Here is a 26,438-nt window from a genome sequence, read left to right as displayed (position 1 = left end):
GTGTTTTTGTTAAACATATGCGTGGATAAAAGTGCATGGGGTCTGCAAAATTATTATTATTTATTTCTTAGCAAACGCCCTTATCCAGGGCGACTTACAATTGTTACGAGATATCACATTATTTTTACATACAATTCCCCATTTATACAGTTGGGTTTTTACTGGAGCAATCTAGGTAAAGTACCTTGCTCAAGGGTACAGCAGCAGTGTCCCCCCACCTGGCATTGAACCCACGACCCTCCGGTCAAGAGTCCAGAGCCCTGACCACTACTCCACATTGCTGCCCTTATTTGCCTTAGGTGCGTGCGACTAGTCAATTTTAAAATATCGATACATCGTTTAATGTAAATGATACAGACGTCAAAATAAATGGGTTCCCCCGTATATTTCCATGTTGACAAAACAGGTTCATTGTTATTAAACTCGGATGTCCTGTAATATACATATGCGTGGAGAAATGTGCCTGGGGTCTGCAAAAATCTGCAAAAAATAAAGGGTCAGGAGAAAAAGGAGGAAATTGACATTTTTACCCTCCTTTGGCGACTTATTTCTCTGACTGCATGAGAGGGATTGTAGTTTAGTCTTCGTAGTCCGCTCACCCCTCACTTTATTACGAAGGCAGTGTCACTTAACTAGACCCTAATTGCTTAATTAGACCCTTTTTTGAACCTGTTTTACACAGTGTCAGATTTTAAGGTAGCTCTAACATTTGATAAGTAACTAACTGCAACTGTTTAAGAGCTGGAAACAAGTCAAAACCAGTCTGTATGAAACATATTCGTGAATTGGAGAGAGAGAGAGAGAGAGAGAGAGAGAGAGAGAGAGAGAGAGGACAAGCGATACAAATCCAGACTTTATTTATTTAAAAAAAGAAAACACTGAAAAAGGGACGATGGTCCGATTATTACAATATCAATAACAGTAATAACACTATCGGAGTACACATTCTACACTGTAAACCGATCAGAGCGATTCGGCGCCTCGCTTTATGAAGTCGTAAAGATACAAGGCGATCATATTATTATATTACACGAACATGACTTATTGCAACAGGATTTAATAACAACACACACACATCAAAAAGAACATACAAACAACAAAAAAAGTCAAATGTGCAAAATACCACGCAGCGTTACCCAGAAAAAGCATATGTTATTTTTATTTAAAATTGCTTATTTAGTTTTATTTAACATTAAAGCTTACAGACTGTATGTTTTACAATACGGGCTCCAAGGACACAAACCAGTGTGTTTGGACCAGTCTTTAAAAAAAAACCCAAAAAACACAACACAAAACGCAGTTTCCTGCACGTATCTCAATCGCCAAGTCCGCTTATAATGAAACGTAAAAGCGTGGCTTGAAGTCGCTTCACTTGTTTGAGAGTCGCGGGTTGCGTGACTGACTGCTGTCAACGCATATGCACGTCATTAGAATTCTAGAATCCTCCAATCCCCACTTTTAAGAACTACTTAAATAAAAAAAAAGGAATTTGCATACCCCCCCCCCCCCCCCCCGGGCTTGTTTTGAAAGGCAGTGCCGCATTTTTTTCTTTTTTATTGCAACACTGATCCCAATACAAAGAACCCCCCCTTTTCTAGACCCCACCAATGGAAAATGGAAGAGAGTCTTGGGCATGTTGAGGGAGGGGAGGGGGGGAGGGTTGTGGAATGCCTCGTATCATTAAAAATAAACATATATCTATATATCTATCTATCGCTGCAATGATGACTTGACCCATTTTTTATTTACATCCAGATCATTGTTTTTTTTTTCACAACTTCCTTTTTTTTGTGCAGATCACTCCGTTCCTTTGTTTAATACCAGGGCTGAAAATAACAAGACCCCTATTGCACAGCGGATCAGGGCTGGGAATCAGACTCCTATTGCACAGCAGCGTGATCCAGTCCAGGTTTTACTGCTACCAGCTTGATCAGCCCCCAGTGTGTCTAGGCAACAAGCTCAGGTGTGTCTGATTATTAAACTCCTAGTGAAACCAGGACTGGATCACACTGCTGTGCAGCAGGAGTCTGATTCCCAATCCCTGTTAATACTCTAAGGTTATGCCAATATTTGCAAGATTACACAGTTCTTCCTGGTACTCAATCACTTCTGGTGCTGCTCATGGTCAAGCGACCAGGAAGCAGGAACTCAAACTGATCTGTTGGCTGCACTTGACATTATCAGACACTGAAAACCTTAACTGTAGTAACCCAAAAGTTCCACAAGGGGGGGTGGGGGTGGGGAATGTACTGGTTTATATTTCAGAGGTAGCAGTTACCTTTTTATAGAATAAGGGTGGGGGGGGGGGGAAATTTTGGTACATTTCTGACAATGTGTTTTACAATATGCAAGACAGCTGAAGCACCAGGTTTAAAAAACACAAAAATGGCACTGAATCACTGACAAAAATATATATATATACTGCTGGTACACCAGAGTGTAACCATATACCTGTCCCCACTGCAACAGATACCTTGTGTTCCAGTGCGTTCACTGGAAGCACAGTGTTGCTGTGGGGACGGGTTTAATGGTGGCACTCTGGCGTTTAAAACCACAGGAAGAACAGGTAACTATGACAATACTGAAGCAGCAATACAACATTCAAGACAGGATCAGAAAACGCATTTAAAAAAATAGCAATACAGGGCTCAGGATCATCAGAATTAAACAGAAAAAAAAGGAAAGTAGAAGATGATGATCTTACCCAATACAATACACATTCACTTTGTTTTTTTACACACATACAAATCAACAGCAAACTTTTAAAAGCTTTTCATTTGACACAAATGTCAGGAAGGGGTCCCTCTAGTGGTTATTGTGCTTCATAACACTTTTGTGAAATTGCATTTCTTAACAATTAGCGAGATACAGCCCTCGTGCACGCACACACACACACACACACACACAACACCTTACATGGTGCAAACACTTCTTAAGACCGGTCCAGTTAGGACAGCACAGACAGTTAATGGATGCATTATTACTAGATTATGGCAATGGAGTGTCACTCTGTTTTTTTGCACTAGTGGAGCATTTCAAAGACTCCTCGATGATTGCTCGTATAAAAAGGCTCTTCATCAGCTTGGGTCAAGGGGATCGCACAGGCTTGAGATTTTTAAGCCTGGCCAGGCAGAGGTGCTCAGTTCTGAAATCACTCTGAGGCTTAGAACAGGAGAAAAGGTAACAGACCAGACCTTTAAAAGAAGGACAGGGGTCCTCTCACTGGTTATGGAAGTTTCTGTTGATCCGACAGGAAAGGGGTCGGATTCAATGGCGGTGTTCAGGAGCCTCATCTGACCCCCACAGTCTCTAAGATTATACTGTAAATTTGTGTGGATCAGGGGAGGGCTGATTCCCCGTTCAGAGTGAATTCAGAAACAGCTGCTCGGGTTTGTGACGATCGCTGCTTTTCTTAAAGACTCTGCGGAGAACAGCGACCCACACGAACCCGAGCAGCTGTTTCTGAATTCACTCTGAACGGGGAATCAGCCCCCCGATCCACACCAGGGACCCCTCGCCCTGATTTCTGCACACAGCTCCGTCCCGTTTACAGAACGACGCATTCGTTGAGCTGTATAATTCACGACTGATGACTTATCCAGTTTTAAACATCTAAAATTGGTTATTATTGGATGTAGGATCTTGTCTTTCAAATACCTACCTGTTGCTTTGGTTTAAAAAAAACAAACAAAAAAAAAAAAACACACAACACCGAAATTGTTCAGTTTGATGGCACACAAACACCCCCTATACACATATCTGTACATGCACAACGCCTGAGGCACAGGAACGAGCCACGAAACTGACAAAAAAACAAGCATAAAAACGTTGAAAAAAAAAATTCTTTTTAAACCTCCACATCTCTTCAGCACGTCTTTTTTAAAAAAAAAAAAAAAATATTTTAAGTGCAGTCGTTTCCGTGCTGACCAATCAGTGAAGTGCTGAAAATGTGACCGGCGTGCCTTTCAACCAATCAAATGTTAAAGTACTGCCGTCGCCGTGACAACAGGTTCCGGGCGCACTGGACAACTGCGTTTCACAGCAAAACAAAAACAAAAAGACAAGAAGACAGCTGGGATTGGAAGAGAAACCCAGCATGTGATTGGCTGGTTCAGTTCCCACCCCCACCCCCTGGTGGGTTCTCAGTGGGAGTGGCTTGTGCTGCAGCTGGCCAATGGCTGTCAGGCAGAGGCGGGTCAGGGGCGTGTCTTAGCCGGCAGGTTTATTGTAGCCAAAGAGTCCGACTGGTAAGTACTTGACGTGAGTCGGCCACTGAGCGGCGAGTTGAAAAAACTTGACGTCACTCCACTCCACTCCGTCTATCGACACTGGAAGCAAAAGAGCAGAAGAGACAGCGTTAACCCTGCGAGCCACAAGGGACGTGCAACAAACAGCGGGGCTGAAAACGTAACGGGCAGAAACCGTTTGGACAGCGATCGCTCGGTTCCTTACCCTTCAGGATGGTTTGCTGCTGCTTGGCAGAGCAGATGAGCCGGCTGATGCCCTCGATCACCTGGCTCCTTGAGTCCAGCTCCTTCTCTTTGGGCTTCTTCCCCAGGAAGATCGTAGGCACTGGAACACAAAATCACAATGAAATGAAACCGATCAGAGCCGAGCGATCTCAGCCCGCAGGCTCCTCGCTCCGCAGCAAGAAGAACAGCCTCTGCTTTGCGATATTATTATTATTATTGTTACTATTGTTATTATTAGCAGCAGTAATAATAATATATTAGTCTGATGGGACACCAGCTGTAATTACACCCCCGAGCCAGCAGGGGTCTCTCTCCCAGGCTTGCTCACCCTTCTTGTTCTTCTCCTTGGTGACGACGGTCATGGCCATGGTGTTGAGGGCGGACTGGCTCTCCCCCACAGCGCCCCCTGGCAGCCGGCTGACCTGCACGGAGCGGAAGCTGCTTTTCAGGGTGTTTTTCGAACCCGTGTCCCTCCTCTCTCCCTCTTTCTTCTTCTCGCCTCCGGTGGCCAGCCAGTAATCCACCTGCAGGCCGATGGTGTCTGCGGCGTGGGACGCGGCGGGGCTCCTGCGTGGACAGGGTTATTACTGTGAGTCACGTCAAGAGCAGGCTCGAATCCGCGCGAGAGGAGGAAAAAAAAATAAAAAATCAACTGCATGAATCTGAAGCAGATCTCTGCAGAGAGTTCTGAGGAGCGTCTCACGTGTTGAGTATTTGTATTGATAACGGCTTTAAAAAAAAAAAATGGAAATCATATCAACGTATCAGATAAGTACTTCCAGTGGAATGTATCAAGCTGATGAGAACTTATATAAAATATAAAATGTGTTTATTTAACAGACGCCTTTATCCAAGGCTTACAGAGACTAGGGTGTGTGAACTATGCATCAGCTGCAGAGTCACTTACAACTACGTCTCACCTGAAAGACGGAGCACAAGGAGGTGAAGTGACTTGCTCAGGGTCACACACACACACACACACAGTGAGTCCGTTGCTGAATATACTCCTGGTATCAAGCCCCTTTCTTTAACCACTGTACCACACTCTCTCTCTCTCTCTCTCTCTCTCTCTCTCTCCTCAGTACCGACTACTATATTTCAGATCCACAGCAAACAAATAGCCATGCTTTTTACAGTTTTGACCCATTTAAAATCAAAACACCAGCTGTATTTATGTCATTTGATGCGTCACATTCAGACGTGACTTTTGCGGTTAAGAAAAAAAAAAAAAAATGAGGCTCACCCCATCACTGCCAGCCCGCTGGTCATAGAAGGCGAAGAGGGCGGGGTCGCAGCGGTCTCCTTAGCCAATCCGACGGCAGCTCCGTGAGGGGGCGGGGACGTGGAGGGGACAGCCAGGCTCAAAGCCACGCCCTCATCACCGTCTCCTGTGAGGAGAGACAGCGCTCAGATCAAGAAAGACTTCATATCTAGTTTCAAATCAAAAAGATAAATTCATTCTATACAGCAGTGTGCGGATCTACTAGAACACCTCATTGATATCCTTTATAGACCCGCCTGCATGAAAACACCTCTGGGTGTGAGAATCTCAATTTCCGCTCAGTAAATCAGTGCTATAGACTTTAAACTGCATGTGTTGTCTATTGAAGTCAGTAATTAGACAGTCACTAGTTATTTGCCTGACAGTTTTTCCCAGATTTCCAGTTCCAGCGGTTTAAGAACATAAGAAAGTTTCCAAAAGAGAGGAGGCCCTTTTCGGCCCATCTTGCTCGTTTGGTTGTTAGTAGCTTATTGATCCCAGAATCTCATCAAGCAGCTTCTTGAAGGATCCCAGGGTGTCAGCTTCAACAACATTACTGGGGAGTTGGTTCCAGACCCTCACAATTCTCTGTGTAAAAAAATGTGCCTCCTATTTTCTGTTCTGAATGCCCCTTTATCTAATCTCCATTTGTGACCCCTGGTCCTTGTTTCTTTTTTCAGGTCCCCTGGGTTGTCAATACCTTTTAGGATTTTGTATGTTTGAATCAGATCACTGCATAGTCTTCTTTGTTCAAGACTGAATAGATATGCCTGTCTGCATACGACATGCCTTTTAAACCCGGGATAATTCTGGTCGCTCTTCTTTGCACTCTCTTTTGATTTCATACGCTGAACAAATCAAAACCTACAGAAGCACAATGGGGCTTTCTAATAAACCCGCACGCTGCTGTGTGTGTGTGAAATCTTACCGGAGCTGGCTGGACACGACTCAATCAGACCCACCTTGACAACCTACGAGACACACAGAGGAATATTGAAGCAGGTAACAGGAGTTTAAATGTGTGCATGCTTGCACTGTGGAAATAGAATGAATCAATCTGGTTGAGTTTCAGGTTGTTCCAGTCTTTAAAAATTACACGTTCTTGATAAAATCACTGATAACAACAGAAATCAATGCTGGAACTGTAAGATGGAAACACAGCCCGCCACTCACCCCAATGAACGGGATGAACTTCTGATAGGAGTCTTCGTCATGCCTGAGGGGGGAAAACACAACAAAGATGTCATTTCCAATTCCAGCAGCCCAGCCCAGCCCAGCCCAGCCCAGCCCAGCCCAGAGCCGCTCTTCAAGATCATCTGAGAAATAAAGAAATCTGCGTAAAGCAGGAGGGCTGGGAATCAGACTCCCGTTGCACAGCAGTGTGATCCAGTCCTGGTTTCACTGGGAGTTTAATAATCAGACACACCCTAAGCTTGTTAGCTAGACACACTGGGGGCTGATCAAGCTGGTAGCAGTGAAACCTGGAATGGATCACATTGCTGTGCAATAGGAGTCTGATTCCCATCCCTGCAATTGCACCAAAACTAAACCTAACATAAAACAACAATATAGAGTACAGAAATGGATTAATAAAGGCTTTTCTTTAGGCTAATGTCACTTCGTTTTTATACAGCTATATCAAGCTCCGCATATTTCATCACAGCCATAAAACAGACGGCTTGAACAACTCCTGGCTGCATGGTAGTCAGTTTGTCTGCATCCCGTTACTGGATCCTCAGGGGAAGGGGAGTCTTATTTCAAGCTGCGTCGCTGTAGGTTTAAAGGGAACAGCACCCAGAGAGAGCGCCCCATCACTTCGCACTGAAAGGAATAGGAGGGTGAGCCTTGTCATTACCCCTGTATAATGCCCTTTTAGACCAGGGGTGTCAAACTCAGCTCCCGGAGGAGGGTGGGGGGGGCAGTGTCTTGTGTCCCCCGGTTCGAGACTCACATTCTGTGTTTGCAGGTCAGCATGGCTTCTGCTATGGGCAGCTGGTGAGTTATGCTGGCTCCAGCAATGTACTGCGAGATCCGACCCACGACATCAAAGGGGTCTGGAACAAAACCAGCACCAAATAAAACTGTTAGTTTAGCTAGAGAACAGCATACGGCCGTTAGCAAACCAGGCTACAGCAAAACTCTGGAGAAGCGACTTATTTCAGAAGAGCGCGTTAATGTATTAGACTTATTGTCAGAGTTTTCCCCATTAGTAGATGGGTCCAGTGGTTAAAGAAAAGCGGTTCTGTACCTGTCGAGGGAGGTTCTGCCCGGCTGAACAGGTCCCTCCAGGACTGGTCAAGGAAAGCTGCGTTGTATCGGCTGTCTACCGAACCCAGGTACTTCGCTACCGGGTGAGATCCTGCCGGAGAAAAGGAGACCAGATCAGCCGATATCGAGGGCTGGATATTTTAAAACATTTTTATTTACAGCAGAAAAACACACACTGTTGTCACATTCAAAACTGATCAGAAGGCAAATATTTGCCGTATTTATTTTTACCCAGCGGGATCAGTCACGGCAGGTAAGGGGTTAAGAGGCTGGCCTCTCTCTTACCCAGCGGGATCAGTCACGGCAGGTAAGGGGTTAAGAGGCTGGCCTCTCTCTTACCCAGCGGGATCAGTCACGGCAGGTAAGGGGTTAAGAGGCTGGCCTCTCTCTTACCCAGCGGGATCAGTCACGGCAGGTAAGGGGTTAAGAGGCTGGCTTCTCTCTTACCCAGCGGGATCAGTCACGGCAGGTAAGGGGTTAAGAGGCTGGCTTCTCTCTTACCCAGCGGGATCAGTCACGGCAGGTAAGGGGTTAAGAGGCTGGCTTCTCTCTTACCCAGCGGGATCAGCAGGAACCTCATGTGGTTGAGCCAGTCCGAGGTCTTGTTGGCGAGTTGGGTGACGAAGAAGCGAAGGATGGAGCCCAGATAACTCTGCGTGCCGATCGCTGCCACCTTCACCGGCCGCGGCATCGACGAGTTACAGTTACAGCTAGGTGGTTGAGAGGAGGTGGGGTTATATAGAGGAACAACACTAACACACAAAATCAGACCCAAACATGCACGCACACACACACAATCATTTCACACACACAAACACATAATCAGCCCCAAACACACACAAACTCATAATCAGATCACACACACACACAAATCAGACCCACACACACTTTCTTCATTAGCCTGCCACCCAGAAACACTGCAGTTATAACTATTACAATATCGAGTCTATTGCAGTACATAGTAAACACTGCAGTTATAATATATAACGTGCTCCCTTCAGTCGCTGTGTGTACAGCTGTGGTTTGCATCACCCTGTAGAACGAACTCATTTATATTCAAGTCGAACGAAACCTGTTGAATAAGGTTAACATATTGAAATTACACACCAGCGCGTTGAAGTTTTCTATATACTTAACACGAAATGCTACTGTACTATCCTGGTAGACTGTTTTTCTGCGATCTCATTTTGTAGTTTCTTTTTGATCATGCGATGTTAAATAAAATATCTAAATTGTGTTCAATGCGTACAAATGCATACAGTAGTGTATAAATCTATTAGAACACAGAATTAGATCTAAATGTTCGTAGTTTTTATTTTTTTATTTTTTAATTAGTTCTCAATCCTACAGTTCTGGGTGCTGCTAAATGTTCGGGCTGGGAGTTTCACTCACAATTTCTGAATCCGGGAGAGCACTGCACTGAGCACGGTCTGAATCTCCACGCTGGTGGACGTGCAAACAACGGACATCCTCCGACACTGCAGCAGCTCCGCCACGTACTGCAAAACAACAGGGCTGTGAGAGCGAGAGGCAAAGACAGGTACTGCAAAAACAACAGGGCTGCGAGAGAGAGAGGCAAAGACAGGTACTGCAAAAACAACAGGGCTGTGAGAGAGAGAGGCAAAGACAGGTACTGCAAAAACAACAGGGCTGCGAGAGCGAGAGGCAAAGACAGGTACTGCAAAACAACAGGGCTGTGAGAGAGAGAGGCAAAGACAGGTACTGCAAAAACAACAGGGCTGTGAGAGAGAGAGGCAAAGACAGGTACTGCAAAACAACAGGGCTGTGAGAGAGAGAGGCAAAGACAGGTACTGCAAAAACAACAGGGCTGCGAGAGAGAGAGGCAAAGACAGGTACTGCAAAAACAACAGGGCTGTGAGAGAGAGAGGCAAAGACAGGTACTGCAAAACAACAGGGCTGCGAGAGAGAGAGGCAAAGACAGGTACTGCAAAAACAACAGGGCTGTGAGAGAGAGAGGCAAAGACAGGTACTGCAAAACAACAGGGCTGCGAGAGAGAGAGGCAAAGACAGGTACTGCAAAAACAACAGGGCTGCGAGAGAGAGAGGCAAAGACAGGTACTGCAAAAACAACAGGGCTGTGAGAGAGAGAGAGGCAAAGACAGGTACTGCAAAAACAACAGGGCTGCGAGAGAGAGAGGCAAAGACAGGTACTGCAAAACAACAGGGCTGTGAGAGAGAGAGGCAAAGACATCGGGGCTCCAGCGGGTAAGGAAAGGGGGCTTCAAATCCCGGCTCAGCCACCGACTCTCTGTCAGAGACCCTGAGCAAGTCACTTGACCTCTTTGTGCTCCGTCCTTCGGATGAGACGTAAAACAAACGAGCTCCTATTGGAAGTGACTCTGCAGCAGCAGATGTTGGTGAAGCACAGTTCACCCCCCTCCTAATCTTTGTAAGTAGCTTAAATGGCCTCTTTACACCCAGGAGCGCCGCAGAGGATGTGAGCTACCGCCCCCTAGAGGACAAGCCATGCAGGTGCCAGTAAGGACACGTTCCATGCAAATTTTGCCTCCCGATGCGAGGATCACTGTGGAATCCGGAGACATACTTCTGTCTGGTTCACAGACACAGATAGGCACTAAATCAGGGATGGAAATAAGACTCCCGTTGCACAGCAGTGTGATCCATTCCTGGTTTCACAAGGAGTTTAATAATAAGACACACCTGAGCTTGTTAGCTAGACACACTGGGGGGCTGATCAAGCTAGTAGCAGTAAAACCTGGAATGGATCACACTGCTGTGCGATAGGCGTTCCATCCCTGCAATGTAATTCCAGTCCAACTGCAGTTAAAATCTAATTCCAGTCTAGTCTAGCAGTATTAAACTGCAGTTGCAATGCAGGGAGAGAACATGATATATAGAATATGTGGAGAGAGAGAGATGCAGTTACCTGTCCCTGCCACTCTGTGGTGTTTACCAGAATGATATTCTCTGGCAGCGCTGCGTCTGACACTAGGATTTGGTTCAGCTGGTCGTAAACCACTTTGCGAGGGACCTGGAGGAAGAGACAAAACCACACCGAACACACAGGCACGTTACTGCAAATGAAACCACGCCAGACGACCAAAGCTTTTACTAATTTCAGGGATGGGAATGAGACTCCCGCTGCACAGCAGTGTGATCCAGTCCTGGTTTTACTAGGAGTTTAATAAATCAGACACACCTGTGCTTGTTAGCTAGACACACTGGGGGCTGATCAAGCTGGTAGCAGTAAAACCTGGACTGGATCACACTGCTGTGCAATAGGAGTCTGATTTCAACCCCTGCAATAGCACTATTTTTTTAGAAAGAAAAAAACACACATCACCAAAACTAAACCTAACATAAAACAACAATACAGCACACAGAAATAGATTAATAAAGGCTTTTCTTTAGACTGACGTTGCTTCGTTTTTATACCACTATATCAAGCTCCGCATATTTCATCACAGCCATAAAACAGACGGCTTGAACAACTCCTGGCTACATGGTAGTCAGTTTGTCTGCATCGCGTTACTGGATCCTCAGCCAATACTCTACAATGTCATTGCCTAGCTGTGATCCTAACTTGTCGCATCCTAGTTCATATTGTATTCTAGTAGTGTTATTATTATACATAGCATCCTAGTTCATATTGGATTCTAGTAGTGTTATTATTATACACAGCATCCTAGTTCATATTGGATTCTAGTAGTGTTATTATTATACACAGCATCCCAGTTCATATTGGATTCTAGTAGTGTTATTATTATACATAGCATCCTAGTTCATATTGGATTCTAGTAGTGTTATTATTATACATAGCATCCTAGTTCATATTGGATTCTAGTAGTGTTATTATTATACATAGCATCCTAGTTCATATTGGATTCTAGTAGTGTTATTATTATACATAGCATCCTAGTTCATATTGGATTCTAGTAGTGTTATTATTATACATAGCATCCTAGTTCATATTGGATTCTAGTAGTGTTATTATTTTCACTTGCTGTAAACTACACTGTGTTTAAATATGAAGCTTGCATTGTAACCCTGCGCTGCCCTGTAACACCTGTGTGAGTTGCCTGGGATAACAGCGTCAGATAAAACAAAAACGGAAGTCAAAACAGAAAGTACAAAGCTATATAAAAAAAAAACACAGCCTGTTTTGTTGCCATGGGCAGCCGTTGCCGTGGAAACGTGGCATTAGTGTACCTGGGTGGAGTGACCCAGGTCCGGGGATCGCTCGCTGTCAGTGCTGTTCGTCCTCTCGCTCAGCGGCTTGGACAGCTGCCTCTCTCTCAGAGGGACGCCCCGCTTCTGCCGAGGGGTGTGGCCCCCTTCCAGCCTGCAGGAAAAAAAGAGGGGCGCACAGGGGAGATGGACCGCGAGTTTAATAATCAGACACACCTGAGCTTGTTAGCTAGACACACTGGGAGCTGATCAAGCTGGTAGCAGTAAAACCTGGAACGGGAGTCCCACCCCCCACACACTGTGCAGATCACTTTACTAGAGATGAGAAAACGCAAAGACTTTAGTTGGTCCAATAAAAATATATATTTGCTAGAGCTTTTCTGCTGCTGTGCTCCTCGTTGGTGTAACTCTATCCCCGGTTGACATCATCAGGCAGGTTGAAACATTGGATTATTTTAAAGTTTAAATTCAAAAACAGCCTTTTTTTTTTTTTTTTTGGGAATATGCTTTTAAGTAATCGCTTGTACACTTCCGCGCACAGCAGGGAGGGGCGTGTATGGAGGCGTCCCGGGACGGCGTGGGGGTACCTGGGGGAGGGGGAGCTCTGAGGCTCGGGCTTGCTGCTCTTCAGGGGCGTTCTCAGTTTTTCGGGCACGACGATGGAGGTGCTCAGCTCCCCAAAAAGGTCCGGATCGCTCGGCTCCTGAAACCAAACACAGGCAATGAAAGAGTTAACACCAACATCCGCTGTGCCTCGCGCTCCGACGCCTCATCACTGGATCCTCAGCTGATGCGCTATCCTTGCACTATCGCACTGCTAACATTTCACTGTGGATACAACTCGCTGTGATCCTAACTTGTTGCCTCCTGGTTCATATTGTATTCTAGTAGTGTTATTATTATACATAGCATCCTAGTTCATATTGGATTCTAGTAGTGTTATTATTATACACAGCATCCTAGTTCATATTGGATTCTAGTAGTGTTATTATTATACATAGCATCCTAGTTCATATTGGATTCTAGTAGTGTTATTATTATACATAGCATCCTAGTTCATATTGGATTCTAGTAGTGTTATTATTATACATAGCATCCTAGTTCATATTGGATTCTAGTAGTGTTATTATTATACAGAGCATCCTAGTTCATATTGGATTCTAGTAGTGTTATTATTATACAGAGCATCCTAGTTCATATTGGATTCTAGTAGTGTTATTATTATACACAGCATCCTAGTTCATATTGGATTCTAGTAGTGTTATTATTATACACAGCATCCTAGTTCATATTGGATTCTAGTAGTGTTATTATTATACAGAGCATCCTAGTTCATATTGGATTCTAGTAGTGTTATTATTATACATAGCATCCTAGTTCATATTGGATTCTAGTAGTGTTATTATTATACACAGCATCCTAGTTCATATTGGATTCTAGTAGTGTTATTATTATACAGAGCATCCTAGTTCATATTGGATTCTAGTAGTGTTATTATTATACACAGCATCCTAGTTCATATTGGATTCTAGTAGTGTTATTATTATACACAGCATCCTAGTTCATATTGGATTCTAGTAGTGTTATTATTATACAGAGCATCCTAGTTCATATTGGATTCTAGTAGTGTTATTATTATACACAGCATCCTAGTTCATATTGGATTCTAGTAGTGTTATTATACACAGCATCCTAGTTCATATTGGATTCTAGTAGTGTTATTATTATACACAGCATCCTAGTTCATATTGTATTCTAGTAGTGTTATTATTATACAGAGCATCCTAGTTCATATTGGATTCTAGTAGTGTTATTATTATACACAGCATCCTAGTTCATATTGGATTCTAGTAGTGTTATTATTATACATAGCATCCTAGTTCATATTGGATTCTAGTAGTGTTATTATTATACACAGCATCCTAGTTCATATTGTATTCTAGTAGTGTTATTATTATACAGAGCATCCTAGTTCATATTGGATTCTAGTAGTGTTATTATTATACAGAGCATCCTAGTTCATATTGGATTCTAGTAGTGTTATTATTATACACAGCATCCTAGTTCATATTGGATTCTAGTAGTGTTATTATTTGCACTTGCTGTAAACTACACTGTGTTTAAATATGAAATTGTTTCCAGCCCTGGCGTGTGTATTACCAGGGGGTCTGTCTCGGGGATCGGCTCATCCAGGTTCCAGCTCCAGGAATGCTTTACCTTCTCAGAGGAGGCAGGGTCTCCCTGCAAGGAAATACAGACCACAAGACGAATCAGCAACATTCGCACTATGTGGGTTATTATTATTATTATTGTTATTAAGTGAGTAAGCAGTTTCCCTTATTAAGGTTAACCCATGGTATTTTTGCACTTTCCCCATGGTTATGCTATGCATTTACCACACTTTACCCTGGTTTGCCATGTTTATTAATATGCTTTACCACGCTTTCACTGTGCTTTATTACACTTTGCTGTGCTTTTACTATAAGGAACTCTTAGAAGGGTTAGTTTACCATGGTTTGTTTTTTAATATGCTTTACCATACCTCTGTGCTTTACAATGCTTCCCTATGCTTTACCAGACCTCTCTGTGCTTTACAATGCTTCCCTATGCTTTACCAGACCTCTCTGTGCTTTACAATGCTTCCCTATGCTTTACCAGACCTCTCTGTGCTTTACAATGCTTCCCTATGCTTTAGCAGACCTCTCTGTGCTTTACAATGCTTCCCTATGCTTTAGCAGACCTCTCTGTGCTTTACAATGCTTCCCTATGCTTTACCAGACCTCTCTGTGCTTTACAATGCTTCCCTATGCTTTACCAGACCTCTCTGTGCTTTACAATGCTTCCCTATGCTTTACCACACCTCTCTGTGCTTTACAATGCTTCCCTATGCTTTACCAGACCTCTCTGTGCTTTACAATGCTTCCCTATGCTTTACCAGACCTCTCTGTGCTTTACAATGCTTCCCTATGCTTTCCCTGTGCTGTATCACACTTTGCTGTGCTTTTACTGTGGGGAAAGGTGTTTGTTTTGAAGGATATCTTCACAGTGTCTCTCTGCACTCTCTGCACTCAGCTGTTTGTTTTGAAGGATATCCTTCTCTTCAGTGTCTCTCTGCACTCGGCTGTTTGTTTTGAAGGATAGGCTTCTCTTCACAGTGTCTCTCTGCACTCAGCTGTTTGTTTTGAAGGATACCCTTCTCTTCACAGTGTCTCTCTGCACTCAGCTGTTTGTTTTGAAGGATATCCTTCTCTTCAGTGTCTCTCTGCACTCGGCTGTTTGTTTTGAAGGATAGGCTTCTCTTCACAGTGTCTCTCTGCACTCAGCTGTTTGTTTTGAAGGATACCCTTCTCTTCACAGTGTCTCTCTGCACTCAGCTGTTTGTTTTGAAGGATACCCTTCTCTTCACAGTGTCTCTCCGTACTCACCGGGCTGGTGGTGTCCTTGCCGAGGCTCCCCTTGCTGTTCAGGCTCCCGATCTCGGTCTGCGAGCTGGACTGGGACATGCCTTCAAAGAACGGCCTGGAAAGCAAGAAACAAACCAGGGCTGGTCAAGCAAGCACTGCACACTGCATATCACACACACACACACACACACACTGCAACTATACACACACTGCAACTATACCACACACCGCATATCACACACACACACACACACTGTAACTATACACACACTGCAAGTAATACATACACACTGCAACCATACCACACAAACCGCATATCACACACACACTGCAACTAAATACATACACACTGCAACTACACACATCGCATATCACACACACAGCAACTATACACACACACAGAGCATATCACACACACAGCAACTATATACACACACAGAGCATATCACACACACAGCAACTATATACACACACAGAGCATATCACACACACACACACACCGCATATCACACACACACCGCAACTATATACACACACAGAGCATATCACACACACACACACACACACCGCATATCACACACACCACAACTATATACACACACAGAGCATATCACACACACACACCGCATATCACACACACCACAACTATATACACACACAGAGCATATCACACACACAGCAACTATATACACACACAGAGCATATCACACACACACACACCGCATATCACACACACCACAACTATATACACACACAGAGCATATCACACACACACACCGCATATCACACACACCACAACTATATACACACACAGAGCATATCACACACACACCGCATATCACACACACCACAACTATACACACACAGAGCATATCACACACACACCGCATATCACACACACCACAACTATACACACACAGAGCATATCACACACACACCGCAACTACACACAGAGCATATCACACACACCACAACTATACACACACAGAGCATATCACACACACACCGCAACTACACACAGAGCATATCACACACACCGCAACTATACACACACAGAGCATATCACACACACACCGCAACTACACACAGAGCATATCACACACACCGCAACTATACACACACAGAGCATATCACACACACACACACTGCATATCACACACACCACAACTATACACACTGCAACTATATACACACACACACACCGCAATTACACACACACTTGATTTTGATCTTTTATTTAACATCATGTAATCAAAGAAAACTACAAAATGATCTCGCAAAAAAAAAAAAAAAGTCTCCCGGAAGCCATAATAGTCGTACAGTAGTATTTCATGTTAGATTACGAAATGTCACATTTTTTGTCAAGTTTTTCAGTAAGTAGATCTGTCTTTATCTGTACATGACAGACCACTAAAGCAATGTATTCTTGAGAGAGAGACAGACAGACACAGAGAGAGAGAGACACACAGAGAGAGAGAGTTACTTGACCTACTTGAGTTTGGGTTTGGGCGTGCTGAGGAGGCTCTCTGTCTCCTCCATCTCCGGACCGCTGTCGCTGGGGTTGTACATCTCCAGACTGTCGTACAGCTCGTCCAGATCCTCCTCCACCTCCTGGATCTGCTCCCGGGACACGTGCTCCAGTCCGAACCCCACCTGGGAGAGGGGGCGGGGGGGGGGGAGCAGCGGTCAGAGCGCGGGACTCAGCACAGCACAAGCAAGCACAGGAGCCTTCCGTCAACACCGCCTAATCAACGCTTTACCAAGTCCCAGCAAACCTGGACGACACGATCCGGAGATACGGACCTGAAACCACGCTGCGTGAAACAGACAAACCGGTCAGCTCCAGCTGCGAAGACCCAGTGAAGTCTGACCAGCTCCCTTTGATTACCAGCACACAGCCCCTGGATTTAAAAGAGAGGCCCGGCTGCAGCGACTTACTTCATCCGACACCTTGAATCTTTTCAGCAGGGCGACAAACTTCTGCTTGATGTTGGGCTGCTGCAATTCAAAAAACAAAAACCAAGAAACAGACAAGATTAGAAAATTCCAGTCGCTGACAAATGGAAGCCTAAAAAAAAACGCTGACTTGCCTCTTCAAAGCAAATTAAAAACAGGGCGCAACATTTTTAATCTGGATCCTAGAGCTGCAGCTGTAGCATATAAATACACTGAACCTTGATGTATATTTTCAGGGGGCTATTTCAGAGGAAATGCTTCCAGATATCAGGCAGCTATTCTGTAACTGTTTTTAAAATAGTATGTTGCATCTAGAGTCTAGGTGTGTTTGCAACAACATTTCCAAATCTAACATGAAATACTACTGGACTACTATCATGGCTTCCGGTAGACTTTTTTTTTTTTTTTTTGCGAGACCGTTTTGTAGTTTTCTTTGATTACACGACGCAAGATCGAAATTATGTTCATATAGTTTTTTTTTGTTTTTTTGTTTTTTTTTAAACGACGCATCGATTCTTAAATCCTAGTCGTCTGATCTTGGGCTGCCTCTAAGGTTATCTTAACAGAACGCGGGGGTCGAGGGAGATATGCTTCAAGGACGATCTCTTACGTTGACGCGGGTGCTGGAGGCGGTAGAGGTGAGCTTCCTGCGAGATTTCTTCACTTTCCGAACCTCGTCGTCCTCGTCGAACAGATCCTGAAAAACGAGGGGATGAAAAAAAAAAAGATTTAAAAAATGATGCAGCTGCAAACAGCGGTCATGCAGAAGCGTTTGGCCGCAGCCGCGCTGCATGCAGACGGTTCTCGACAGACGTGCTTAAGAAAGGCTCTCTGACCTGTCCGTGCAAGGGGTCATCGCTCCCCTCCTGCTCTGAAGAGTAGCTCTCCTCCTCCTCCTCAGAATAGTTATCGATGTCCGGAGAGCGATCTGCTGGAGACAGGGAGAGAGGCAGGGGTGGGAAATAAGACTCCCGTTGTATAGCGGTGCGATCCATTCCAGGTTTTACTGCTACCAGCTTGATCAGCCCCCAGTGTGTCTAGCTAACAAGCTCAGGTGTGCCTGATTATTAAACTCCTAGTGAAACCAGGACTGGATCACACTGCTGTGCAGCGGGAGAACAATGATTTTAAGGGAGGTAGCGATATTGTTGCTAGTGCTTTTAAAAGGTATAAAAAATGGAGAGGAGTCAGTTACCATGACAATACAGTTAAAGAGAAAATTAAAAACAACAGTTACAAATGCCTCCAAAAAAACGACAGAGTAGCCTGTCCCCCTCAAATGAGGACAACGACACTTAAGGGGTTAACGTGAAAACATGGGTGTTTCTTTCAAAACTCCACACGCGACGCCTACTCTACATAGCGAACAAAAGTGTGAAATAGAGAAGACTGAAGAATTGATATTGCAATCTACAATCCCTTTAAAACACAGAGGCTGGCAGGTTAATGGCAATAATAACTTGAATTTTTTTTTGTTTTGTTCCGCTCCCCTCCCCTCCCCTCCCCCCTGACCTGACATCTTGACTTTGGGGCCCTCGTGGTCGATCGGTTGGCTGGACAGGGAGTAGATGCGGATTTCGGCCACTGGGACGGCTGCGTCCTTCACGTTGCTATGGAGACCAAGGACCTGGGCTCCCTCGCTGGGGTGCTGCATCACCTACAAAAAACAACGAAGGTTTGGAAACTCCAGAAGGTTTGAAAACTCCAGAAGGTTTGAAAACTCCAGAAGGTTTGGAGTCCCTGTGCCCTGAAGGTTCTGCTCCCCCCTCCCGTCCTGTGCTGTGTTGTATTGTATTGTACTGCCCTGCCCTGCCCTGCCCTCTCATGCAGTGTGGTCAGTCTCTCACCGCACCTCTGCCATGTTGATGAGCCCCACAGCCAGGGTCTTGTAGCCCAGGATGGTTCGGTTCTTGTACCTCTTCCTGCGTTGAAGCATGATCTGCAGCTTGTTGGCGTCGCGCTTCAGGAAATGGGGGTACTGGAGGAACGAAAACAAGAGCAAACAAGCAAGCGTTTAAAACTAACAATGTGAAACCCCCGCCTGTCAGAACAAGGCAGGGAAACGGAGAACTTCCTGTAGCCTCGGGTCACGTTAACCAAACACATTCTCCATTGAAAATAAATAAAATCCCAACGCAAGCTGTATTTATGTAATGCGATGCATTCTGAAAATCAATACTGCTTCACAGAAAATGGTTTAAATCCTTCGTTTTGGCTACAAAACTGCTGTGTCCCGTTTTGAGGACGGTCAGGTTAGACAGGATGTGATCAGAGAAGTGAAATCTCACACCGGCTATGAAGCTCAATACAGAGAAAACAGAGTCGCTTTATCAGAATGCAGGCTCTCCATCGCACCCTACCTGCAAGGAGAAGGTAAGCTGCAGGTCTGTCTCCGTGAGGCCGGCCACAGAGAGGAGGATCTCGTTGGAGCGAAGGATCCTTTTCGAACCCTAAAAATAAAACAGGGTTACAAAGCCCAGCAAGCAAGGGGGGGCGCGACTGTATACCAAAGACTAGCCAGTCAGAGACACAGGCAGGAAATCCAGAATCTGAGCTGTCCTTAACGCGAACTTCCAGCTCCTGCCTCTTCACAGATTCAACAGCAAGGAACCGGGCTGACACTGAAGTCTCTCTTCACAATGTCTGCTCTAGTGCACTGCTAGCGTCAGGATTAGTGCCCGCACTGTCAAACAGGTAACATGGCAAGAACGATACACGATGGGGTACGAAACCCTGAACTGATCATTCGCTTAATCAGTTTTAAACTTTAAACTTGAATTACCGAGCCTACAAAACCCCTGATCACATGATATTGTAACACCAGGTTTCTGTAACACTTTTTACTGGTCTCTTGCGCCCTCTGTCAGATATTGACGGAATTACACAGAATAAACCCAGTCACAAATACATCAACGGTGTTTTGTAAACCGGAGAAAAATCGCTCAGCGAGAAAATAGTGTTAGTAATAATACTGAAATCAGATTCTGATTAAAATACATGCAATTCTTAGACTGAATCGGATGTCAGCGAGCGTGTCAGTGAAGACATGGGTGAAGAATATTTAGCATCAACATCAAGTGACAGTGAAGAGGCGACCCCAAGCTCTGTGCGTTGCTGCATGCTTCAAGGAGCATCAAACACTGAAGCATTAGAGACTCTCACTGCCCCCACTACCTGTTCACCCAGATAGAGAGAGATGAGTAAATCCTATCTCAGGACTGGGGGTTAGGAAGCGCTGGTTTAGGGCACAGATCTCAAACCCCAGTGCACCAGAGCAGGCATTTTGAAAAGAGCTTTGAAACAGACATTTAAAAAAAAAAAAGTTATAAAGTGTAAAAAGTTGTTACTGTACCTGCAGTTTGACTGCGATCACGACAGAATTGAGGTCCTTATCCAGCTCCTTCAGAATGACAAGCTTCTTCAAAGTGAGACTGAACAGCCTGGGGAGAGAGGAGAGGGGAGCGGGGGAGAGGGGGCAGGGGAGAGGGGGAGAGGGGACACTGAGTGTCCATATGGAATAGCACCCCAGGGATGGAAATAAGACTCCCGTTGCACAGCAGTGTGATCCATTCCTGGTTTCACCGGGAGTTTAATAATCAGACACACCTGAGCTTGTTAGCTAGACACACTGGGGGGCTGATCAAGCTGGTAGCAGTAAAACCTGGAATGGATCACACGGCTGTGCAACAGGAGTCTGATTCACATCTCTGCAACAGTACCCTGCACAGTACGAAACTGAAGCAAGTTTGTTAGAAACACTCATTCAGAAACGTCATTCAGCGGCAAACGTTTGGACGAGACTTTTTCAGCGTCTTCAGTTCACCACAAGGGGCTGTGCTGCCTCTTCTTGTGCACTTCGTAGAAATGAAAATCACCCGATTCTTATTGCAAGGCAGAGCACTGGATAAAGGGGTCAGCTTCACAGCACACAATCAGACCAGGGCTGCTGGCGTCTCTCTCTCTCTCTCTCTCATTGACTTATCAGCCCCTTACAGCATTAGCAGGCAGGGTGAGGACAGCGCTGGCTCCCTGCTTCAAAAGAGCCTTTCTCCAGGCAGAAGATTCAAAGGACAAAGGGGAGGGAGAGTTAGGCGGTTAACCCTCTCAGGGCTGCTGCATCAACATAGGGACACATCGGGATATACAATGAAGCAAGACTTCACGTTGCTATGTTAGCTAGACACACTGGGGGCTGATCAAGCTGGTAGCAGTAAAACCTGGAATGAGCTATACAGCAATGTTACAGTTACAGGGATGGGAATCAGACTCCTATTGCACAGCAGTGTGATCCATTCCACGTTTTACTGCTACCAGCTTGATCAGCCCCCAGTGTGTCTAGGTAACAAGCTCAGGTGTGTCTGATTATTAAACTCCCAGTGAAACCAGGACTGGATCACACTGCTGTGCAACGGGAGTCTGATTCCCATGCCTGGATCACAGTCATTTCTGCCAGGCAATTGTGTGCATTCAAATCACATACAGAAAGCGAAAAGATGTCTGTATGTCTTTAGAGCCAATATTTATTTTATTTTAAAAACAGCGGATTTGCAAACAGGAGGATAAAGGATTCAGCCCACAGATGGGAAGCCATGTCACCTCTCCCATCACGAAGCTCGTAGCTTCAAATCGTTTTTTTTTTATATTTAGAAAGCCGACAGAGAGAGAGAAACAGACACAGAGAGGGGGAGAGAAAGCCCTTGAGATTCTCAGCTACCGCTGCCAGTGGCATTAGTATTCTGAGCACAGCGGGACTTGGGATAATGGAAACAGAGGAATGAGTCTGGATCGTGGCAGCGAGAGGAGACAGACGGGAGAGGGTCTCTCTCATGGGCTTCAACCCCAGCTCTCAGCTCCACAGGGGCGAGGCAGAACAGCACCCAGGCCTGTCGGAATAACACACACAGTCCGACCCACTTAACATCACCCCCCGCCCGCAACGTAATGAGTCGACGGAAACAAGTGCCTGATAATATCACGCTGGTTAATATCACACTCCTCTTAATATCAAGGGAATGCAACAGCCTTGTAATCGATTTCCACCACACTTACCAGACCTCTCTGTGCTTTACAATGCTTCCCTATGCTTTACCAGACCTCTCTGTGCTTTACAATGCTTCCCTATGCTTTACCAGACCTCTCTGTGCTTTACAATGCTTCCCTATGCTTTACCAGACCTCTCTGTGCTTACAATGCTTCCCTATGCTTTACCAGACCTCTCTGTGCTTTACAATGCTTCCCTATGCTTTACCAGACCTCTCTGTGCTTTACAATGCTTCCCTATGCTTTACCAGACCTCTCTGTGCTTTACAATGCTTCCCTATGCTTTACCAGACCTCTGTGCATTACAATGCTTCCCTATGCTTTCCCAGACCTCTCTGTGCTTTACAATGCTTCCCTATGCTTTACCAGACCTCTCTGTGCTTTGCAATGCTTCCCTATGCTTTACCAGACCTCTCTGTGCTTTACAATGCTTCCCTATGCTTTCCCAGACCTCTCTGTGCTTTACAATGCTTCCCTATGCTTTACCAGACCTCTCTGTGCTTTACAATGCTTCCCTGTGCTTTACCAGACCTCTCTGTGCTTTACAATGCTTCCCTATGCTTTACCACACCTCTGTGCTTTACAATGCTTCCCTATGCTTTACCAGACCTCTCTGTGCTTTACAATGCTTCCCTATGCTTTCCCAGACCTCTCTGTGCTTTACAATGCTTCCCTATGCTTTACCAGACCTCTCTGTGCTTTGCAATGCTTCCCTATGCTTTACCAGACCTCTCTGTGCTTTACAATGCTTCCCTATGCTTTCCCAGACCTCTCTGTGCTTTACAATGCTTCCCTATGCTTTACCAGACCTCTCTGTGCTTCACAATGCTTCCCTATGCTTTACCAGACCTCCCTGTGCTTTACAATGCTTCCCTAAAAAAATTTTGAAACTTGATAGGCTATCCTAGATTTCACTTGCAGCTTACAAGGATCTTATCTATGCGTCTTCCATGCGTCAGCCAGCATCCCACGCTGGGACAGAGAGGAGGGGGGGAGAGAGATCAGTCCTGTCTCAGCAAGCACTGCGGGAGCCGGAGGGAGGATCATTGCAAAGCAATCTCCAGCCATACAGAGAAATCATAAAGCTGGTAAAAAAACAAAACCACCCCCTGCAGCACAGAGTCACGAACGAGTCGAGTTTATACATGATCTGCAGGCTGGAGGACACAGGCTTACACATGTGTGTGGGAGAGATGGGAGAGAGAGATGGATAGAGAAGGAAGAGAAACGGAGGTAGAGACAGAAGAGAAGCGGTGAGGGAGAGGGAGGAGAGGAGAGGGGGAGAAGGGAAGGAGAGAGAGGGGGAGGGGGAGAAGGAGGGAGAGGGGAGAGAGCGAGAGGGGCAGAGGGGAAGGGGAGAAGATGAGAGAGGAGAGAGAGTGGAGGAGGGGGAGAAGGAGAAAGAGGGAGGACAGAGGGAGAGAGAGAGGGAGAGAGGGAGGGAGGGAGAGAGGGAGGGAGGGACAGAGAGTCTGGCAAGGCGTCACATGTCTGAATTCCCCACTAAGATTACTGTAAACACAGACATGCTGTAAAACAAGCTAGCGAACTAAACACGTCAAACTCCAGCTCCTAAATCTGTTTCACATTCTGCAGGGCAGGGAATCAGACTCCTATTGCACAGCAGTGTGATCCAGTCCAGGTTTCACTGCTACCAGCTTGATCAGCCCCCAGTGTGTCTAGCTAACAAGCTCAGGTGTGTCTGATTATTAAACTCCTAGCGAAACCAGGGCTGGGAATCAGACTCCCATTGCACAGCAGTGTGATCCAGTCCAGGTTTCACTGCTACCAGCTTGATCAGCCCCCAGTGTGTCTAGCTAACAAGCTCAGGTGTGTGTGATTATTAAACTCCTAGCGAAACCAGGGCTGGGAATCAGACTCCCATTGCACAGCAGTGTGATCCAGTCCAGGTTTTACTGCTACCAGCTAGTTTTTTATTTTTTTCTAATAGCCAGGCCGGGTGGGGAATTTGCTGACAAAATTAGAAATTGCATCCTTCCGTATTTCTTGTACAAATGATACTAAAATTATCCAGGTCTGGCCTGAAAATGTCGTGCAGACACTTGGTCATTAATCAAGGCAAAGCAGGTATAAAACACGGGGTAAATTCTCACTTACAGAGCAGAGAAACTGGGACAGACCCCCTCCCCCTCAAAAAAACCCTGTACTCCGACCAGTTCACTTCTGGGAGACTTGGGTTCGAATCCAGTTTAGGACAAGCCACTGGCAATATATGTAGGGGAACCAGCAAAGTGGACTGGCGGAAAATGTTCTGCTTCCTTGACGATAACTCAAATAAACACAAAACTCAAAACAGGAGACCGACAGCGAGGAATTATTCATGAACACAAAGCTAAAAGGAAAATACGTGCGGGTTTATTTTTAAAAATTTTAAACGGTTTTCGAATAGAACGTCGACGCCACAAAACCGTTGGTTTTCAAAAATACTGCCAGATTCTAAAAAGTATAATACAATGAAGTCGTATTTCTTATTTTTTTAAAAAAAATACGACCGGTAACGTCTAAAAAATAAAACACACACACAGAGGCACAAGAACAGGCAAACACAACACACAAAAATAATAATTAAAAAGCGAGATATTTTTGGTTGCTACGCACACTCTACCACAGACGAATGAAAAACATTTTTTTTTACGAGTCGAATGTAAACTGTAAACACGTTTGTGGGGTAGTTAGTTTATATTTAAAATGTCCACCACATTTATTTAATCATTAAAAAAAAAAAAAAAAAAAACTAAACTACATTGGAAGACATTTGTTAACCGTATAGAGACAGGCATGCGATACAATGACGATACAGACAGTCTTCCAGCAGCAGGAACAAAAAATCGCATTTTTTTTTTTTTTAATTTCTATTTTAATTTTAATTTATCTTGTCAGCTCACCTGGGCACACAGCTGGGAGACGACCTGTCCACCTCCCACGTCGCGTACAGGTTCATGTGGACCGGGCGGTTGGAGGCGATAGCGACCGATTTGAAAGGCTGGAGATGCGGGGACGGAGCCCCTCCGGTCCGCTGCAGCCCTCCTCTTTCAGACATTTTTTAAAATTTAATTTATTGTCTCCCTTCTGCCTCGTTTGATGTAAATATACTAACTAAAGAAATTGTTTGCGGTCCCCTTTTTTTTTATCAGACCCGTCTAAATCCTTCTGTCTGTTCTCTCTCTTTTTCCTCTTTGCAAGTATTCTCTCTTTCCGTTACAGTCTTCCACTCTCACCTCATTTTTATTATTATTATTATTATTTTTTCCCTCTAGTAGTCTGTAAATATTTGCCAAGGCAGGAAACGGAAATGTTATCTTCCTCCACCCTGACCGTGAATTTAGCGACGCCCCCTGCATTAAAGGTATATACACTTCAGCCTTGAGTCTCTTAAGAAATAAAAACACGAAAATATATCTATATTTCAATTAAAGCGGTACTAATCCTAGACTTTGTTGTTGTTTTAAGGTTGAGAAAAGAGAGAAAATCTAAGTAATTTCCGTTGTATGTGAAATTGTGGGCGAACTGTGACGTGTAAATGTAGTGTTTTTCTTTATAAATAACACAAAATGCAGGTGAATAATTAAACACACACACAAGCTCGTTTGGTACAGCAATTTATTTATTTACTCAACGTATTTCTCTCATGACCTAAAACTCATGCAAATCTACATTATTATTATTATTATTATTATTATTATTATTATTAATTTCTTAGCAGACGCCCTTATCCAGGGCGACTTACAATCGTAAGCAAATACATTTCAAGAATCACAGTACAAGTATTAATACAATTAAGAGCAAGATAAATACAATGACTTTGGTTCAAGCAAGTACAAGTGTGACAAAATACGATTCAATAAT

General features: G+C 44.7%; 1 protein-coding gene across 2 annotated transcripts; it reads right to left on the bottom strand.

The window, feature by feature from the left end:
• Positions 1–840: 840 nt before the first annotated feature.
• Positions 841–25,915, bottom strand: LOC117398664 (phosphofurin acidic cluster sorting protein 1-like). 2 transcript variants are annotated; one of them, XM_059012138.1, is made up of 24 exons: positions 25,478–25,915; positions 20,884–20,971; positions 19,892–19,981; positions 19,384–19,509; positions 19,044–19,188; positions 18,368–18,462; positions 18,142–18,228; positions 17,514–17,573; positions 17,068–17,228; positions 15,597–15,690; positions 14,332–14,412; positions 12,759–12,874; positions 12,193–12,325; positions 10,910–11,014; positions 9,394–9,500; positions 8,557–8,711; positions 7,982–8,092; positions 7,685–7,787; positions 6,907–6,949; positions 6,662–6,704; positions 5,716–5,860; positions 4,801–5,039; positions 4,453–4,572; positions 841–4,328 (listed from the first exon to the last, which is right to left on the bottom strand). In XM_059012138.1, the coding sequence occupies exons 1-24, from the start codon at positions 25,630–25,632 to the stop codon at positions 4,210–4,212; spliced, it is 2,721 nt and encodes a 906-aa protein (XP_058868121.1). In that variant the 5' UTR covers positions 25,633–25,915; the 3' UTR covers positions 841–4,209. The 2 variants fall into 2 exon arrangements, with proteins under 2 accessions (XP_058868121.1, XP_058868122.1); XM_059012139.1 differs by having other exon boundaries at positions 18,368–18,459; positions 25,478–25,914.
• Positions 25,916–26,438: the final 523 nt, after the last annotated feature.

Source organism: Acipenser ruthenus, chromosome 43 (genome assembly GCF_902713425.1).
Source record: "Acipenser ruthenus chromosome 43, fAciRut3.2 maternal haplotype, whole genome shotgun sequence".
NCBI classification, from domain to species: Eukaryota; Metazoa; Chordata; class Actinopteri; order Acipenseriformes; family Acipenseridae; genus Acipenser; species Acipenser ruthenus.
This window is presented reverse-complemented; position numbering and strand designations above follow the sequence as displayed.

Bases quoted from the DNA above. Each gene is read 5' to 3' on its own strand.
- LOC117398664 (XM_059012138.1), bottom strand. From the start codon at position 25,632: ATGTCTGAAAGAGGAGGGCTGCAGCGGACCGGAGGGGCTCCGTCCCCG. The intron at 19,189-19,383 runs GTGCGGTGAGAG...TGTTTTTTGTAG, and splicing joins GGCTCATCAACATGGCAGAG to GTGATGCAGCACCCCAGCGA. The intron at 9,501-10,909 runs GTAACTGCATCT...GTTGTTTTGCAG, and splicing joins CCACAGAGTGGCAGGGACAG to TACGTGGCGGAGCTGCTGCA.